We start from the raw sequence: 18,983 nt of genomic DNA on the forward strand, positions 1-18,983 counted from the left end.
TATGAACAAAATACCTTTTTACATTAAAGCATGCAAACATAGTAGAAACCCAAAATATAAGCATGAACCTGAAAATGAGCATAATATGGGACCTTTAATGTTAACTTTCAGTTGATTGTCAGCTGACTCTCATCTGACAACCTCACAACTCACACATATAATCATAGTCTTCACCAAACTCAATACTGTACATTGAGTACTAAATCTCAAATCTCAAATCTAAAATGTTTATTTCCCACATAAGGTTTATAATTGTATATTATGTTATTGGACTGTAAAAACTGATGCATTCAGCAACTTTTTATTGATTGTTATATTAGTTGGTTGAGGTGGAGCTATATTAACTACCTATTACTATCTATTATAAGATTCTGGGTAGTTTGATTATAACGTGTTGTAATCTGATCATACAAGTCATATGACTATAATAAATGTAGTCAGGTAAAACGTGCAATATTTCCATCTTAAATGTAGTGGATTAAAAGTGTAAATACTCAAGTAAAGCACAAGTAGGCCTACCTGAAAACGGAGCTAAAGTACAATACTTACGTAAATGTACTTAGTTACATCCACCACTGAAATGTATGTGAAGTGTTTTTTAAATGTGATATTATCATAGAGGATATTATTTGTGAAACTGAAGTGTATGTATTTTCCTGTCGGAACAGAGATTTTTCATCTCGGAACCAAAATATCTGGTTCTTGTTTCCACTAAACGCGCACTGACCGACTGTCCGCAGTTGCTAAGTAACCTCTGCAGGGGGCGGCTGCCGCATCGCCGGATGCTGCTGTAGTACACAAGAGATCAAACTGTGCCGTTTCAGACGCAAACATTTGATAAGGAGGATGGAAGAGGGGTCCGAGTTATCTCTGACCATCGCTCAGATCGTGCAGCGGCTGAAAGGAAGCCATTTACACTCTCAGATAGAGAGACAAGCCAAAGTGAGTGATGTAACTAGCTAGCATGTGGCTAACGAGCAGGTTGCTGTCAATCTCAGTGTCGTGAGCAGTTGCATTTGTAGTTCTAGTTTATCTTAATGTAAGAATACAGAAGCTACATAGCTAATAAAATGTCTATTTTTTTGTATTCTTTCCAAAATGTTATGTAGGAGTGTTTACATCAACCTGAGATAAAATTGGAGTCCCTTAAAGAGGACGTACGCAGTTTTCTCAAAACATCAGGTGGGTATTAGCTAATTCTTCTGTACCACATACACTGCCAGCAATACAAATAACAGGTTTTAACAACTTTTTTGCTTTCTGTGTGGTGATAACGTATTTTAATGTTTTACAGGATGGGAAAGGCAGCTACAGAATGCAGTGTACAGAGAGCTGCATGTGTAAGTTATATTCAAGTGTTATTTGTGTGAAGCAATGGCATATTACGGTGGCCCTGAAGTGAAAAACGCAACAGCAAATCATAAAACACAACTGCAAATAAGAAAACACAACGGCAAATATGAAAACACGACAGCAAATAAGAAAACACGACAGCAAATATGAAAACACTTCAACAAATCATAAAACGCAACAGCAAATAGAAAAACGCAACAGCAAATAGGAAAACACGACAGCAAATTTGAAAACACAACATCAAACATGACAACACAATAGCAAATATGAAAACACAACATCAAACATGAAAACACAACATCAAACATGAAAACACGACAGCAAATAGGAAAACATGACAGCAAATAGGAAAACATGACAGGCCTATCTAGCAGAGGAGGGAGCCTCCTGATTGGACAGACGGACTGTCTCTCTGTTAAAAGTAGGCGTGTTTCCGTGTTTTTCACCTCTCCTTCCTGTTAAAAGACAGAAGTCCGTCTGTCCAATCAGGAGGGGCCGTCCTCTGCTAGATAGGCTCTACCTTTTTCGGTAGAAGTTAATGCCGTAGTGTTTTCATATTTGCTGTCGTGTTTTCATATTTGCTGTCGTGTTTTCATATTTGTTGTCGTGTTTTCATATTTGTTGTCGTGTTTTCCTGTTTGCTGTCGTGTTTTCATGTTTGCTGTCGTGTTTTCATGTTTGCTGTCGTGTTTTCCTATTTGCCGTCGTGTTTTCCTATTTGACGTCGTGTTTTCCTATTTGCCGTCGTGTTTTCATATTTGCCGTTGTGTTTTCCTATTTGCCGTTGTGTTTTCCTATTTGCCGTTGTGTTTTATGATTTGCTGTTGCGTTTTTCTATTTGCTGTTGTGATTTGCACTTCAGGGCCACTGTAGCATATACACAAACATTATTAACATTAACAATATTTTATTACTATAGACTGTCAAAATATGCACTCAGGTCTGTATACTCAGTTCTTTTCCTTGTGTATTTCAGGAGACAAAAAAGAGGGACACCTCATGCTATTTCTTTGATATTGTGATTATTTGATATATTTTGTTATTATTACGTTTTCATCACTATTGTGTTGTCATATTATTTCTGTTTGTGTTCTTTATAATAGGGTGCAATTTTAACATAATTCAGGCGAAAGCTTCAAATAAGCCCATTGGGGTTTCTGCCACTTCCTGCACTGTACATTATGCTGTTTGTTTTATTTGTCATTTTAAATTGTACAAAAATCTTAAACTAACTTAACTAAACTATGTCAGTTATACAGCTTAGAGAAGGTGTGTATTGTCCCTCAATGGAGTGGGTAGCTTCTAGCTTGTTAGATATGGAGCAAATTGACCAATTCTTGATGCAGTCTATTAATAACACCGCTGCTTATTAGTCCTAATGCATGTGCAGGAAATCATCTTCACTGCAGCTGGTGGGTTAAAATGTCTGTAACACCTTTAGGACCTTAGCATATTTTTTTAATGTAAAACACACCTACGTGTTTAACCTGAATCATACTATTAGAGAATACTAATAGAAAAAGAGTGGCCTAAAGATTCTCAAGTTTGACACTTAAACTTTCACTTGGACTACATGGATGTTTCTAGAGTTGAGTATGTGCAACTACATCCATGATACTTCATGAAACATAAGTGTTTATTGTAATAGTTCATTTCACTTGTGAGCATGCATTTAACTTGATAAACATCCCACCGGGCAGGTGAAGCATTGTTATATGCTAGAAAAAGTCTTTATTTTTTTTGCATATACTGCACATTGTTTACACAGGTTGGCTCAGCCAAAGAGAGTGGGATATGTGTAAGAATTATGATAAAGCTTCTAAGTATCAAACACTGGGTGTGTTCAGTTATTATGATTATTATAGATAATTTGGATGCAAAGTTGCCTGGCACCAATTCTTGTACAAATAGTTGTACCTCACATTGTTATCTGCCCCTGTAGCAGTTCAGCATCTTCCTGACATTATTTCTTGTTTTTGTCTCCTTCCCCTTTCAGTATTATTGGCTTTATATGTTCACTTCGGTTATTTTGGCAAAAAACACTGAATTTGAGGCTATTAAGAGATCACTGCTAATTACTCTATAATAATCCCTTTTAGTTCTCTCTAGTAATCTTGATTAGATTCAAATAGCTGAATAGATGTAAAACTCTTTGAACTTCAATAAACAGCTTTGAAAAGTGTTCAACTGTGAAAAGTGTTCAACTGTGTACTTCAGCTGTGCTCTCTTGAGGCTCAGACTGAAACATAGGATGCTTAATGCTTTGCTTTTAAAGATGACATAACTTTGACTAATACCTCCTTCTTTTGGCCATTACTCAGCCCTATGTGCTCTTATAGGTGTTTAGATTAGGTTGAATGTTTTTTAACGCACTTAGACCTTGAGTCATTCAATATGCCCTGAGCATGCTTAGTTGGAAAAGCCATGAGACGTGCTGCATCTGGTGGAGATTCTGACTCCACTCCGTTCTGACTCATCTGAACTTAATGCACAGGACACTAATGGTGACTGACTGCCTGTTTTTAAGAAAAATCTCAGTATTTGATTTGCTTTTTGTTTGACAGTTTACTTCTGTCAAGCACTTAATACAATATATAATTGTTTGTGTTCATAGTGGCTTCTATCCCTCAAAAACACAGTGGCATTTTTCTGTATTTACTTAATCAATTCTTCTTCTATTGTACTGTAACGCTCTTCGCCCCCTCTCTTGTTTGCTTATTCTAGCCAGCTGCCCCCGAGCCATCCCGCAGCTCCTCCAGAGCATCTCAAAGAGCCGCTGGCCTACATGCGCAAGGCACAGGTCAGTCTGTCTCCTCTTATCTCCGTCACTCCTCACTTGTTTTTCTACCTCTTTGACTGTTTTTTTTGACTGCCGATTTCAGAGATGTAGCGGCTGTTTTTTTTTTATCACCTAGGTATTTGTTACATGGTATCTGAAGCCAAATGTTTATGTTTGTGTGTGCTCTCTTACACAGGCCAGCTGGGAGAAGCGTGTCCTCAAAAGCCTGAACAGCATGAGTACAGAGCTTGGAGTGCCTCTGGCTCGCATGGTATCTAAAATATTGTCAATCACAGCTAACATAGAATAATTACATTACTTAATTCAAGTTCTATGCAAAGGCCTTCAATTTTGCATAATGCAAAAAGCATCTTTTAGAGCTAGTCAGAAAAAGTTAGCAATGCTTCTGTAGCTGCAGACTGGTAATTAGCAGGCAGTGCTGTTTGAAATCAGTTTTATTATTTGGTTCTGTGCCCACACAATTGCATTTATGACCATATTTCAGATTTGACATTTCCAAGATTGGTTCTGTTTTGGCTGTATGGCATTTGTTTGTTGAAATCTCCTCTTTCCGCCCACTCTGCAGAGGCCCCCAGTGGAGCAGAAGGAGCTCACCAACAAATGGAACGAGATGGGCACAGATGAACCAGGTCTCTAGACATTACCCAGGGGTTTGGCCCCTGAGCAATCTGCCTTTTATGAAAGATTAGTGTTGATGCGTCTGTGCGCTGGTGCATCAATCAGACACTGGTGTATCAGCTTAACACATCTCTGAACCAGATTTACCACTTCCATGTTTGCACTTTATCTGATATTTATCCAGGGTTCTGTTAGGGACTGGGCTTGACTCTGCAACATCTGAAAAGTATATAATATGGTTTCCAGTTGATTCTGGTGTTCTGTCTTCTTCTTGCCTATATCAGTCTTCAAAGGTGGAAAGCACAGCCTTTGGGCTTAAGTGTATGTTAAAAGTGCATTTGTAGAAGGAATGCTTGCAGTATATTGATATTTTATTTTTGCAGATAAAAAGAGCATTAGCATTTAGTCTCAGAAGACAACAATGAAAACCTCTCAAGGAACCAACCATTTGCACTTCAAGCCAGTACTTTTATAAAGAACACGGTAACCTTGTGTCCTAACAATGCTATCACAGCTCACTGCCATTTAATAACATTTAGGATGTGCCGTCCCCCGGCTATAAACACTTTGGATTGGGAATATAGAAGCTGTCCAGACTCTTGGACAGAGCTGTGATAACGAGCAGCACCCTTCCTTCTGTCCAAACCTTAATGTGCCCTCGTTCTAGGGATTACACAGCACTTTAAATTGCTTACCACGGTACAAAGACAGTGCATGGAAGTCCCACTTAAAGCTGGCTGAAATGTGCCTCAGCTGTCCTGTACCGTTCTTTTCACTTTTGTAGAAGCGTCCAAATTGAAGTTGATTGTCACAAATGCGTTCTGAAGTATATTCAAGTTCAAGTTGATTAAATGGACTTCATGGTTGGATTCATTTGTGTAGTCTAGGATTTACAGCTCCTAAACCTGTTCTGGAATAGCACATATGTAAACATTGTGTCCATGTATCAGCTGGAAGCACCACTTATAAAGTGTCCTCTGTACAGTAAGTGGTACTGTCAACTAATGTATTGTAGAGATACATTAATGCCTTTGTGTCTCTTCAGATTTAACTTGCTTTAGGCCTGTATATGCCCCTAAAGACTTTCTGGAGGTAAGCAGATTTCTTGCAGCTCAGAGTATTAGTGGTTACACTTTACTTGAAGGTATCTAAGAGTGACATGACACTGTCATGAACGTGTAAACATTATAAACAAGTCATAAACTGTTATGACATAGCGCTTTTTTTTAGTAAGTGCCAATTCGGTTTTTGTCATGACAAATTAGGGTTAGGGTTCATGTGTCATGTCACTCTTATGTAGATACCTTCAAGTAAAGTGTTACCGTATTAGTATTCAGTGTAGTTTATTTAAGTTAAAGAAGAACTGGAATTTTAAGAAAAAAAATGAATTCCTTTATGGTATGTTTGTATGTTATTGCTTTCTACCCAGGTGTTAATCAGCTTGCAGAACCCGAATCATGATAGCAGCGAGGACGTCAGTGTCAAGAGCCACTGGGGTCTCATCCAGGTTCCCCTCAATGTCAGGGACATCCCACAGCTGGTACGGACACATGTGGATGTCTGGTTTATTGCGATTGCTCATCTGTGTGTATCTATCTGCCGCCCCAGAAAATGCACAATGGATTTGAAATCAACGTATGTGATCTGTTTGTTTTTTGTGTTAAACTCTTAGAGACAAGCCTACTCAGAGCTGAACCTGACCTCTGGGCAGTTGGGGATTGATGACCATGCACACATCCATCCAGGTATTCACAAAAACTGCAAATACACTTCTTCATGTGCCATCGTAGTTAAAGGAATAGTTTGACATTTTGGGAAATACACTTGGATATTTTCTTTCTGAGAGGTAGATTAGAAGAAGATACCACTGACATGTCTGAGTGGGGTATTGATCGTCTCATGTAACTGTTGGCAAGAAAGCAAATGGCCATATATTCTTAAATGTTAAACTATTCCTTTAATAAGCCAGCTAATTCCATGGTTTGTCAGCAGCATCTTGTCAGCATAACACGTAGCATGCAGGACAATGTGTAGCTGAACAATTTCCAGTTGTGATACTGGTTTGGACATTGGGCAGCTTAAATGGCTATTCATAGTATTTCACCTTTAGAGGACTTTTTGTCCTATCGATTATGTTGCATACAATATATGATTGGTAATAAAAAAAAGATGTCCATTCAGCAGCTTTTTAATATCAAGCCTAAACATATTTGTTCTGCAGTAATTAATCAGGAATAACAACAAAAAAAAAGTGTTTATCTAATGAACACTGGGGTTTAATGGTGTGTATACCACTCTGGCTTCTCCTGTGCTACACGGCTGTCTGGGTTTTCTCAAACAATATCTCTGTTAAGTCCAGATATTGACATTGTCACAGCCTGGTGTTTAGGCTTTAAAAAGAATTGTGTCCACCGTCTCTGTGTTTGTAAATCAAAGCGATAGCATTATTTTGGAAAAACTGAGCCACTGCCAGGTGATTGTTAATGCATCTGCTTTGTTCTGTCTTTCTGTGCAGACTTGTTTGAAAACGAGTATGTTCAAATGGGGAAAAAAGGTCAGTGTTTGGTTCTTGGATTAAAACATTTTCTAAATGTATTTCTGTAAATGGTTCTCTGTTATTTTAATTATTTAATTGCGGTATGTAAATGCATACATGTGGGACATTTTCTCTACAAATTGATATTAAGTACAAATACTAGACCTGCAAGCAGGTATACCGTGGTCCAAGCACCCGACGCAACTCGGAACCAAAAGCACCAACCAGAGGCTTCCAGGAGTATTAATACATTATCATTATTCATTAGTCATCATTAGTGCTGATTTAGTCCCCTCTCTTTAACTCAATATTAAGTTAAGGAACCTGAGGCTACAGTTGGAGCCTGGAGTCTGCCTTCTGTTTTGTAGTTTTGTGTTTTATATTTGTACTTACTTCAGACCATTACAGATCTGGTTTTATTTCTTACATTACAGAGTTTTTTTTCTGGAGATCAGTGTCAACAAATGTAAATATAGCCAAATATATCTAAATAATATTTTAAAAAGAATGAAACCTGAAAGAGAGAGGTGAATACTTTTTATAGCCACTGCTATAAAGATGTTGTGAAGATGCATTAGTTGCATATAGAGTGCATGAAAGAATACATCCAGTGTATTTAGAAATATCAGTGCGACTCACTCACTAACCACCACGTAGGTCAGCTCCTGCCATTAATGAATCCTCCTCTTCGCTGTCTCAGGTGAAGTAATCGGCACAAAATATGTCTTATCTCATTGCCCTGCTATGAATCCAGTGTAAACACTAACCTTATTATGGACACCAATGAGACATCAATTGACAAGAGCCTTAAAAACACAAGCAGTATTTTATATACACAGCCACAAAGCCCTGACCCACTATTTCACCATAGGTTGGCTGTGTGTTGGCTCCCGAGCTCTGACTTGTAGCCCCAGCCAAATGTTAAGTGCACTCAAAAAGGAAATTTAAGAGCCGTGAAGTATGTCCGTTTATCTTATGACTGGCTGGTACCTTAATTCAAGGGCTTTGTGTTTTTGGCTACTGTCACAACAGAGATTCAGGATAGAATGGAGATATGGGAGAGGTTGTTTTCCAGCACATGCCTGTGCTTTTTTGGAAAGTTATGTAATAATTACCATTATTGGAATGTCTTGTTTTGAGTTTTTATATATGATTAATCAGTGTTATGACATATTTGTAGTAGTTTTCACAATTTATTTTATGTTTTTTTGGATCCCTGTTGAAAGACATTTTATTTCTGCCCTAATGGAGGTCATCCCTGAAAACAAACCTCTTTACAGTTTTAGCGTTGTTGTTGTGCGGTCATTCAATGCAGGTGTTCATTTTCCCAGCTGCTGTTTGTACATATTATGTAATTCTGCCAGCAAATCATGAGACTTTCTAATAATTCTTGTTGGTCAGATGCATTCTTGGTTGGCAAGTCAAATGTATTGAATTAAATTGAATTCAAATAGATTTAATATAATTTATTTTATGTGTTTTTGAACTTAATTCAATATTATTTGATGTAATGCATGTATTTCAACTCAATTCATGTTAATTACATTTAATTAAGTGTATTTATTATTTGTTTTTACTTAATAAAAAATAATAATAATTTGATTTAATTTCTCTTTTTGTTCCAGTGGTGTTGGAGCAGGACAGTGCAGCAGCGCAGCAGTACAGTAGGCAGGGCTGTTCCACCGGGCTCCGGGCAGACCTGTGGGCCCTCATCCTTAACTCTACTAACCAGCCACAGGTACTATATACACACACAAACACACAGCAGAGTAGCATCCTAAGGGGTGTACCCTGAAGTGAAATTAGTGGGTTAGCGAGGTATGTTGAGCCTAAAGCCAGAGTGTCACAAAAGTGGCTTTTTTTTTAACCTGGCTACATCACCATGGTAACTTATGCTACACGGATAATCTGGTCCAGGGCAGGTTATAGTCAGAGTTTCGGATTGAAATCGGCTAAAAAGCGCCTTTTAGTAATCACCTCCTTTGTAATTGTCGCTCTATAGTCAATAGCGAATCTATGAGTGATACAGATTCTCAGCTGAGGGAATACGTTATAAATGCAAGCTTGTTGAGCTGTAATGTTACAATAGTAATAAAACCACAGAAAAATACAGAGCCTGAGGATGAAAGCCCGAGTTGACAAAGCAAGCTGATAACCACCTTTGTGGTACCCGTTATCTCTGATCGGGGTTTTAGACTTTGTCGAGACAGCTAACACTAAGAAAGCCTGGCTCTGTTGAACTTGTTTTGTGGTACGCCCCTCTGGTGGCGGCTGTCAGCTGTCAGTGTTTGTAATAAAGCAGCCGTGCACACAGCTGCAGTGATTCCCAAACTACAAGGTGAAGTTTTCACAGTTAATGGTCAGATCTTTTTTGGGCTTCTTGTGTATTTGTTTCAGTGGAGAATTCCAATTGGACTGTTACTTTTGTATTCTGGGATTTACACTGTACAGTAAAAACCAACATAGACTCCAACTGACCTGCAAAATAGTCTGTGTATTAACCCCCTGTCCTGTTTATCTTAGCTTTATCTTAGCTGTGGCTTGTCCTGTGTGTACAAATGCTAAAATAATCAAATACTGGCGATTTAGCACTGTTAGCCCAAACAGAGCAGCTGCCTGCCTGTGTGGCAAAGTGCTGTGTAAACGCTGGAGTCCAGAATCCCCCCCGTTGAGGCCAAGTCGATAAAACAATGCTTGTCATGGGAAGATTGATTTCTGAGGGAGACTTACTGAGGTCTGGAGAGTGTTAGCATGGCTCTGGATGGCTCAAGGGCAAACAGATTAAACAGTCAGAGTTGGCTAAGGACAGTATGTGCATTGCTTCTGTTTTTTTGAGTAGTGCACAATTGTGTAACCTGCATCTTGTTAATTGCTTAAGATGACCGACCATTGCTTTACAAACACCAAAAATTAATGTGAGATTCCTTGTCTGTTTATCCAACACAAAAAACAATTATTGCCATTTAGGTTAAATACACGTAAAATAACTTTGAATGAGTTCATCAAGTTTTGTCAGAGAAGACCTAGTCTGGGTGGGGTCACTATTCTCTGCCGTCTTGCCTCATTATAGGTAGATTTTATTCTCTACGAATTGCAGTAGTGAACTGCCGTGACCCTTATTTCCAATATATATAATCACTTTCAAGTATTTTATTAACTTATTTTCAATCTTCCACTGATGCTGTCCATATTCCCATAATGGTTTCAGTTTTCTACCTCAGCTGTCAAAATGACCATCTCTGTTTCTGTTCTCCTCACATCCGCAGCGCTGATCTGACCTGTCTTAAACCGGAGACACGTTTGAGTTTAACCATGTGTTCGGAAACAAGAAACACATTCATTAAGCTTGGTTTAATCCTTCTGTCATCGCCGTCAGAATACATAGACTCGATTTAACAGTATTTGTTAAGAGGGTGATCTTTTACGTACCATATTTATCAGACTGACATTCACTTTGTCCAGACAATCCTATTATAGGATTAACACCAACTTTGTAAACAAACATTGTGTCAACAATTTAATTCATCAACAAGACCACACATACAGGGATCTGGGTATAATATTCATGCAAGTTATTGCACACATAAATCATGTTGGATCTCTGCCGTTCTAGGATGTGATGCATTATGAACAGCTGACGGCTGGAGTTATACAGCATGACCTGCTGGTGGACAACCTCATCTATAAGGTACACTCCTCTACACTGTCACTGTTTATGTTTATGAAGCTGCATAGCCAAGATGTTACAGTAAATTAAAAACTAGGGCTGTGTATTGGCAAGAATCTGGCGATACGATGCGTATCACGATACATGGGTCACGATTCAATATATTGCAATATATTTCGATACTGTGCCTAAGGCGATATATTGGGATTTTTTTTAAGTATCATTTTAGAAAAAATAATATTTAAAAAAAGACATGATGTTCATAAAAGTCAAAGAAGTTTACTTTAGGTAAACAATTCAGTACACAGAAAATCAAACTACCAGTTTGGGATTGTGGTTCACAGGTTCTTAGTGAGCTAATTGTTATATGCTAAAGTAGGCCAGCCATAGCTCACGTTCAGCCATAGCTACGTTGTTAGCTGCTAGCAAAAAGTCAGGCACTGCTAGGCACTGTTAGGCAAGGACACTAGTGGTGCGTCTCAGCATAGCCATCTAGCGGTAGGGGGTTTAAACACAACATAAACGTGAACCACTGTCTTACGTGAATATTTTTAAACGTAAAAAACAAAAGATATTGCCTTTTTGAAAATCTATACAGTATTGCAAAATAAAATATCATGATACTCAGGTGTATCGATTTTTTTCTTACACCCCTATTATAATCACACTGAAAGCTTTGGTTTTCTAGTGAATTTGAGTCCCATCACCAAGACATTTGTCCTGTGTAACATTAACTTTAATACCAAGGTTGTTCCCTGGAAATATTTTCTGATACACACAATCTCTGTATACATATTTATTGTACCTACTGTTTTCTTTTTCTTTTCTAATATTAGTGAAATTAGCTGTTAGCTGTAACATTTACAATTACATTCTTCTTCGACATTTGAGATCAAATTTAATTCCAAATCCCCTGCCCACCAGGATGTGAAGCTCACCGCCAGTAATGACGACTACTACTTTGTGTTTGAAGATTTCCTCTATCAGGTAGGGTCTGCTCTCTCACAGTTCAGCTCTTCATTTCTAATTACTTACCATATTAGTACTCTTGCCCTATAAACTTCTGTTTCAATTTTTAAGTGTTCTCTATAACATCAAATATCCATAATAAAATAGGCAACAATCACCTTTATCTCAACTGAGCCCTCATCAAACCAGTGAGGAGAGCACACATACACACATCTCTCATTTTAAATTACTAAAACTGTTCTAACTTTAGCACATAATTGTTTGTTTTCCGAACCTTAAATACACAAAGCATGTTACCTTGACTCTTAAACTTAAACCTTGACTATTTTTTATAAGGGTAATAGCTCTTTATCACTATTTAAGAAGTCAGTATTTCAACATAGTTACATGAGCTCCTACAAATTATTAAATGAAACCACTGGCTATTCAAAACTAAACATCTTCATTCCACTAAATAAGAGCTTAAGCATTGCCAATGATTTATTTGTCACTGTCATGTAAGAACAGTTACTGCATAACAGCGTTCCTCTTCACCTAAAGTTACCTATTCATCCCAGACGAGGGTACGGCCTGTGATCTCTAGCTTCTCTGGTAGTCATCGCTCTGTTTGCCTTTGGTGCTGATAGCGAGCATGTAAGCATATATACTCGGCAACCAGTTTATTCAGCAGCTGTTAATATGTCATGCTCCTTGGCGTGGCTAACCGATGAGTACACAGGTGTAGCAAGAACAAAGCTCCGTTATCACGGTCAATATTAACTGATGGGGAAACTCTAGGCAGTGAAAGAATCCACTCATTGTGGGGTGAGTGTGGATTCACACAAGTTATGCTTGAGGAAAGCATAGGAAGCTTAAAGAAGTGCAATTTCCCATCCCAATGTTTAAAGAGACATCACATTGTGGATGTTTAGGAGTGTTCATTTATGGTTCATTAAAATAAATACCTTTCATTGCAGGATATAGATGGTCTCAACCTGATTAGGTACCTCTACAAGAGTTTAGAGTTTATACTAAATAAAATGCCCTTCTGGTCTTTCAAATTACATGAATTAGATACAACATATACGGAGCTATTCATTCAACTAATGGTTTTTAAAGATGAACATTTATTAAACTTTGTGCTGCCTCCCAGTATACAATCTATCACAGACAAAAATACTTGAAGTTTGACGGTAGACCACCCTGTTTTTGTACCCGGCAACTAGCTCAGACAAGAGGCAGCCTAGATTCACGTGCTATTGCCCTCATTTGCCGTTGTCATGCCTCTGCCCTGGCGACAGCCTTGTCCGGAGACATTATGTCTTACTAGGACTCAAGGATGAACTGATTAGATTTTGGAGGTCAAAGGTCAAGGTCCCTGTGACCTCACAAAATGCGTTTTTGGTCATAACTCAAGAATTCATAAACTAATTATGACAAGATTTTACACAAATCTAATATGTAAATCTATTAGACATAAATCTAATGTCTAATAGGATAAAATGATGAAGTGATTACTGTTATATCCAAAAGGTCCAATGTTAACTTCACTGTGGCATCATAATGTTCTGCAAAAACACTTTTCTGGCCATTATTCAACGCCATAACTCAGGAACAGAACGGGAGACATTTGTTCAGATACTGAATTGGTGACAGTAATCGTGGGTGCCCACCTTGGAACCATGGTGATTGTAAAGATCTTCTGTGCTGCCGGGTTGAAGATGTGTGTGAAGCATCCATGTTTCGCCAAAAAATACACTATTATTTTAGTCTGGACAGACATGGATGTAAACTACAACTTGAGTGGTTGGCGGAGGAATACAACCGCAAGGCGTTCATTTTAGTTTCTAGTAATCTCCTATTAATAAACTCTGGAAATGAAATAATTTCTCAAAAAGGCACATAAATTGGACTGTAATGGAAAGGGCTCCCACTTATAGGGTCATTTTGTGAAACAATCTGTTACCTGAGGCTCTGTTAATGTCTACCGCTGTCTCCGGGTGTGCTGGTTTAATAGATTTTTTACCCAAAAGGAAGGGCAAGGCTGCTCAAGGTATTGTTGCCAGTGTATTAACTACATGTCTCCTTCATCCCCTGTCGTCAGGCAAGGATAATTATTACATATTGTGCAAGTAATCCATGCATACATGTGTGTATGGGTGTGAGCATGTAATACCAAGCCTGTGTGTTCGCAGGTGTTGCTGTGTTTCTCCCGAGACACCGCCGTCTTGGAGCACTTCAAATACAACAGTGCCACTCCTCCCAAATCCTTTATCCAGGGTGAGATGATGTGGCCTTCACCAAGGACACACACGCTTAGACACATCACATCATCACATTAACTCACAGGAGTGCCACTTAACTCAAATGACCTAGTGCAACGTATCTGCACACAGATACCCGTGCATGAGCATGGCAGTAGTGATTAGGAAACCCTTACACTGTGCTGTAAGTCCAGTTTAGTGATTGATCTGTGTGTCTGTCTAATAGGTAGAGGAGGAGATGAGGAGTGTGCTGTTGTTTATCCTCCCAACGGTGAGCCTGCAACTTTACATTCACATCATATTATTTTATATAGGAAACAACAAAAATACAATATTTTTAGATATTTTCTTACTTATTCACATATATTTTGGTCATCAGTGAAAGTTTTGTATGAAGACAAAACTATATGCTGCTTATCTACATTGCTAATACAATAAATGTTTGTGTATTAACTGCTCTGACTGAAACATTTAATTTGCACAGGTGTAATCCCTTTTCATGGGTTTTCAATGTATGGTGAGTATATTTTGCAGTTAGTTCTCACACTTAACTTGCAGGAGCAACACTGCAGGAGCAGGATATAACTGTGTGTGTGTGTGTGTGTGTGTGTGTGTGTGTGTGTGTGTGTGTGTGTGTGTGTGTGTGTGTGTGTGTGTGTGTGTGTGTGTGTGCGCGCGTGTGTGTGTGCGCGTATGTGTGTGTGCGTGCGTGCGCGTGCGTGCGTTTGTCCCACAGTGGCACCTTTGTGTTTCTTGTACAACGAGCCATCCAAGCTATACAGTGTATTCAGGGAAATGTACATTCGCTACTTCTTCAGATTACACTCCATCTCCTCTTCTCCTTCGGTAAACTCAGCGATTATGTTGTTTTTGTAACTACTGCAAACTGTCAAGATCAAAATATTCTGTTTGTGTATTAATGCCTGACATCTATCTTCATGCATATGCTAAACTTGTGCACATGTGTTTCTGCAGGGGATTGTGTCTTTGTGCCTGCAGTTTGAGCGGCTGCTCCAGTCCCACCTGCCTCAGCTCTTCTACCACCTTCGACAGATTGGGGCGCAGCCGTAAGTAGCCTGCACACACCGCTTCATCCCCCTGTCTATGTGGCCCTGTGTCGCTCAACAGTTGAATGACAAACTTAAAAGAGTAATTCATCCACATACAGTACATTAACTATCTTTCCACTCGAAACAATGATACATGCAGTGGTGGAAGAAGTATTCAGATCTTTTACTTCAGTAAAAGTACTAATACCACACTGTAAAAATATTCTGTTACAAGTAAAAGTCCTGCATTGAAAATGTTACTCAAGTAAAAGTATCAAAGTATCATCAGGAAAATGTATTGAAAGTAAAAGTACTCGATGCAGAAAAATCCTCATATTTGAGAAGCTGGAAACGATCCAAACAGTTCTGTCAGTCAACTAAGTGTTTAATTGGCTAATAATTTAAGTGTAAGCCTGTATATTGTTGGGTAGTTTAATTTAAAATAAAATATGATATTTTATAACTACACGTGTTTTAAAGTTTGTAAAGTAACTAGTAACTAAAGCTGTCAGATAAATGTAGTGGAGTCAAAAGTACAATATTTCCCCCTCTGAAATGTAGTGGAGTAGAAGTAGAAAGTGTCATGAAAAGAAAAGACTCAAGTAAAGTACAAGTACCTCAAATTTGTACTCAAGTACATTACTTGAGTAATTGTAGTTACTTACATTCCACAACTGGATACATGTGACAATGGTACAGTATTTGTGTTGCTATTCTGTATTCTTTCATTGTATTTTAGGGCACACCTTTCCTAAAGTGAAATCTGTATGTGACCAATTTTTATCGCCATGGCAACTTACTATCATGAATGACTTGTTCTTCCTGCACATGTACCTGTCTGCAGTGATACAGCTAAGAGACTTACCCTTCCCTACCATCAGCTCCATTGAAATCATATATTCATCTTCCGCCCTTTACACAGCAACTCAAGTTGACCATAACATTTTTTTGCCCTTTGTGATAACTATCTGTCTTTTTCTATCCAGGTTCTTAAAATTAAATTATATTTCTGTGTTTTGCTGTTGTATAGAATAGGAGGCACATACACCTTGCACACATGTCTTATTTCTGTAATAAGCTGCTGCCATCTTGTGGTTAATTACTGGAATCACAATTTCCTAATAAAAATAAACCACCTATTCTTGGATCCTTAAGATGTAATGGTTTTGCCCCCAGGTTGCGCATAGCCTTTAAGTGGATGGTACGTGCCTTTTCTGGTTATCTGTCTACTGACCAGCTGCTTCTTCTCTGGGACCGAATCCTGGGTTACGATTCACTGGAGGTAGTTGCAGGTAAGAGTGGTTGCATTCATAGTTGGCTACAAACTGCAGTAATAGCCTTGATATTTGTACGGACATTATTACAATCTTCCAAATCCCTTGCTATACTTATCTTATTTCCTTATTTCCCCATATGACATCCTCTACTTCTACATGTCCGTTGCTCTCGGATTCCCCCCCATACACACAAACGCACACCTCCTCTAGTCCTAGCAGCCGCCGTGTTTGCTTTCCGTGCTGAGAACCTGATGGAAGTGACGTCACTGGCCTCAGCTGAGGTATGTTCGTCTCACAGTAGACTTGTGTGTGTGCGTTTGAAACTCTAGTCCTCTCCTTGTCCCCCACATACTCCTGCAAGGCTGTAAATAGCTGTTGATGACCAGCCAGTACCAGTAACCCAGTCTTCTGCATGCACGTCTGAAAAAATGGCTGGCTGGACACTTAAGAACCCCTTACCCTCTTAACCCTCCCTATGTGCCATCCTGCCAACACTCCCTCAGTCATCTGCCTCTTATCACAACACCACTTTCCACTGAAATGGAACAAACTTGTTATTTTACAAAGACTATTGGACAAGCCTTAACTGATGCCATCTTTTTACGCAGAATCATGTTAATAACTTTAATGTTAATATCTAATGTGTTAATAGCTAAATGAGTGCATCCTCGTTTAGCTTCTACACTGTCACTTGCTTTGCATTATTATAGTAACCAGTAATGTTATTCTTGTGCATGCGTGGTCTGTATACCGCATCCACTCCCATACTGTGGTCCCACTATCATATTACGAAACCAAGAGTAAACCATACAATGAGTCGCCTCACTCGCTTCCCCATCCACCCCTTCCCCTGAGGGTGAAAGGGTTAAACTACAATATGATGCATGGGGCGGCAGGCTGATCTGCTCCTCTAAGGTGCTGGCCGGCACTATTTGCTTGCTCATTTACCACCTGCCCCAGCGGATAGAAGATATCATAACATACTGCTCCTAATCTTATATTTAGAACCTCAGGCCCAGTGTTGAAATATTAAACCCTCTCTCCAAACATGATAGTGTTCCTAAATTTTAACCTCCTACCGATCTTGAAATATGTCTCTGGGTGAGGGTGTGCTTTATAGCCCTTCTCATGGGCTTAGTGGGCGAAGGTATGATTGCTTTGGTCAGGAGGGGTGTGAATTTAGATGACAATTCTTATTTGTGTTTTGTTTGACATACACACTGCAGGCTGTCCTCGCTGACCTTTCAACTCTGAAAGTCATGCCGCTCATCCAGATCTTTCTATTTGCCACCGCCATCTGAGGAGCAGGGGAACTACAGGAATATGAGTAGTGGTACGTACATACCACTTGGAGCATAAAGAGACACTCCAAAAATGCCACTTTGCAATGCCACAACCACACCAACACTATCAATCATCCATCAAGAACCACCAGGTTAGAGTGTGGGATATCAAGAAATAATGATCCTACACACATTACAGACTTCATCTTGCACTAGTTCAAACAAAAAGCCAAATCCCTTTTTAGCATTAATGCACCATACATAGGGAATACCTGCTATTATGTTATTAGATATTTTATCAATCAATTTAATTTGGCACATGAAATTGTATGAGGTACAATTCCAGTGAAATGTTATCCCATCAGCTCCTTCAACTTGTGCATGATTAATCATATTATTTAGTATGTAAGTATAGTCTACAAACCAGTTAAGCTAACCTCCCTAAGCCATATGCTCTGCAGGAAACACGATACGCACAGCAGTGCTTGGATCAGTTGAGAAGCTCATTAGAAGACCAGTTGCATGAAACAGTAATTGTATCGCGATAGCAGCGTGCAAAAGAGAACAACAGTATCTCCAAGCTTGGCTAATGAAGTGTTAATTAGCTCTTGCAATTTACTCTGCTCTGTAGCTCCTGCTTGTTAGAACGCTATTAGATGATGCTGTTGCTGATGAATAAGGAGACTGGAAGCATTAGCGTGAACCACTGTGTTGACAGAAATAGTCAAGCTGGATTAATATGTAACTTGAAAGCTGCTGTGTATACACACAATTTATTGTATTTATGAAGAAATTGCATATTACTGCTTAAGGGACATTAAGCACCTCCATTGCCAGTATTGTTTTCATTATGAACATTTATTTAAAATGATGCATTTAATTCCTAAATATATTCACCTGTTTTGTTGTTTTAAAAACCGTGTAGTTCACCTTTAATTTTAATGCAATCAAATCATATTTCTATATTATTAACAGTATTCTTTGTCAGTCAATGCCAATGTCTTTCAACACATTTAATGTTCATTGCGACCTCAAATAACACAATTGTAAAAAATTTAAATAAAATGTTGTTAAATTGCTTCCTTGGGTTATTGAATAAAGCTTTAAAAGGCTTAGTCCTTTGAATGTTTGGCAGCTTTTTAGTCGTTCTTGCTTCAGTACTTTGCTGCCCGATCTTTCCTGCTTCTT

At 38.6% G+C, this 18,983-nt stretch overlaps 1 protein-coding gene across 1 annotated transcript; it reads left to right on the plus strand.

Moving 5' to 3' along the window:
- The first annotated feature begins 751 nt into the window (after positions 1–751).
- Positions 752–18,924, plus strand: tbc1d19 (TBC1 domain family, member 19). Its single transcript, XM_078276391.1, has 21 exons — positions 752–942; positions 1,110–1,182; positions 1,295–1,340; positions 4,078–4,153; positions 4,329–4,403; positions 4,719–4,782; positions 5,817–5,863; positions 6,201–6,311; positions 6,444–6,516; positions 7,287–7,325; positions 8,933–9,045; positions 10,921–10,995; positions 11,899–11,961; positions 14,118–14,202; positions 14,413–14,457; positions 14,671–14,703; positions 14,923–15,032; positions 15,162–15,253; positions 16,412–16,527; positions 16,723–16,793; positions 17,739–18,924. Exons 1-21 carry the CDS (start codon positions 847–849, stop codon positions 17,811–17,813), a joined length of 1,578 nt encoding a protein of 525 aa, XP_078132517.1. The 5' UTR covers positions 752–846; the 3' UTR covers positions 17,814–18,924.
- Positions 18,925–18,983: the final 59 nt, after the last annotated feature.

Source organism: Sander vitreus, chromosome 19 (assembly GCF_031162955.1).
Source record: "Sander vitreus isolate 19-12246 chromosome 19, sanVit1, whole genome shotgun sequence".
In the NCBI taxonomy this organism is placed as follows: domain Eukaryota; kingdom Metazoa; phylum Chordata; class Actinopteri; order Perciformes; family Percidae; genus Sander; species Sander vitreus.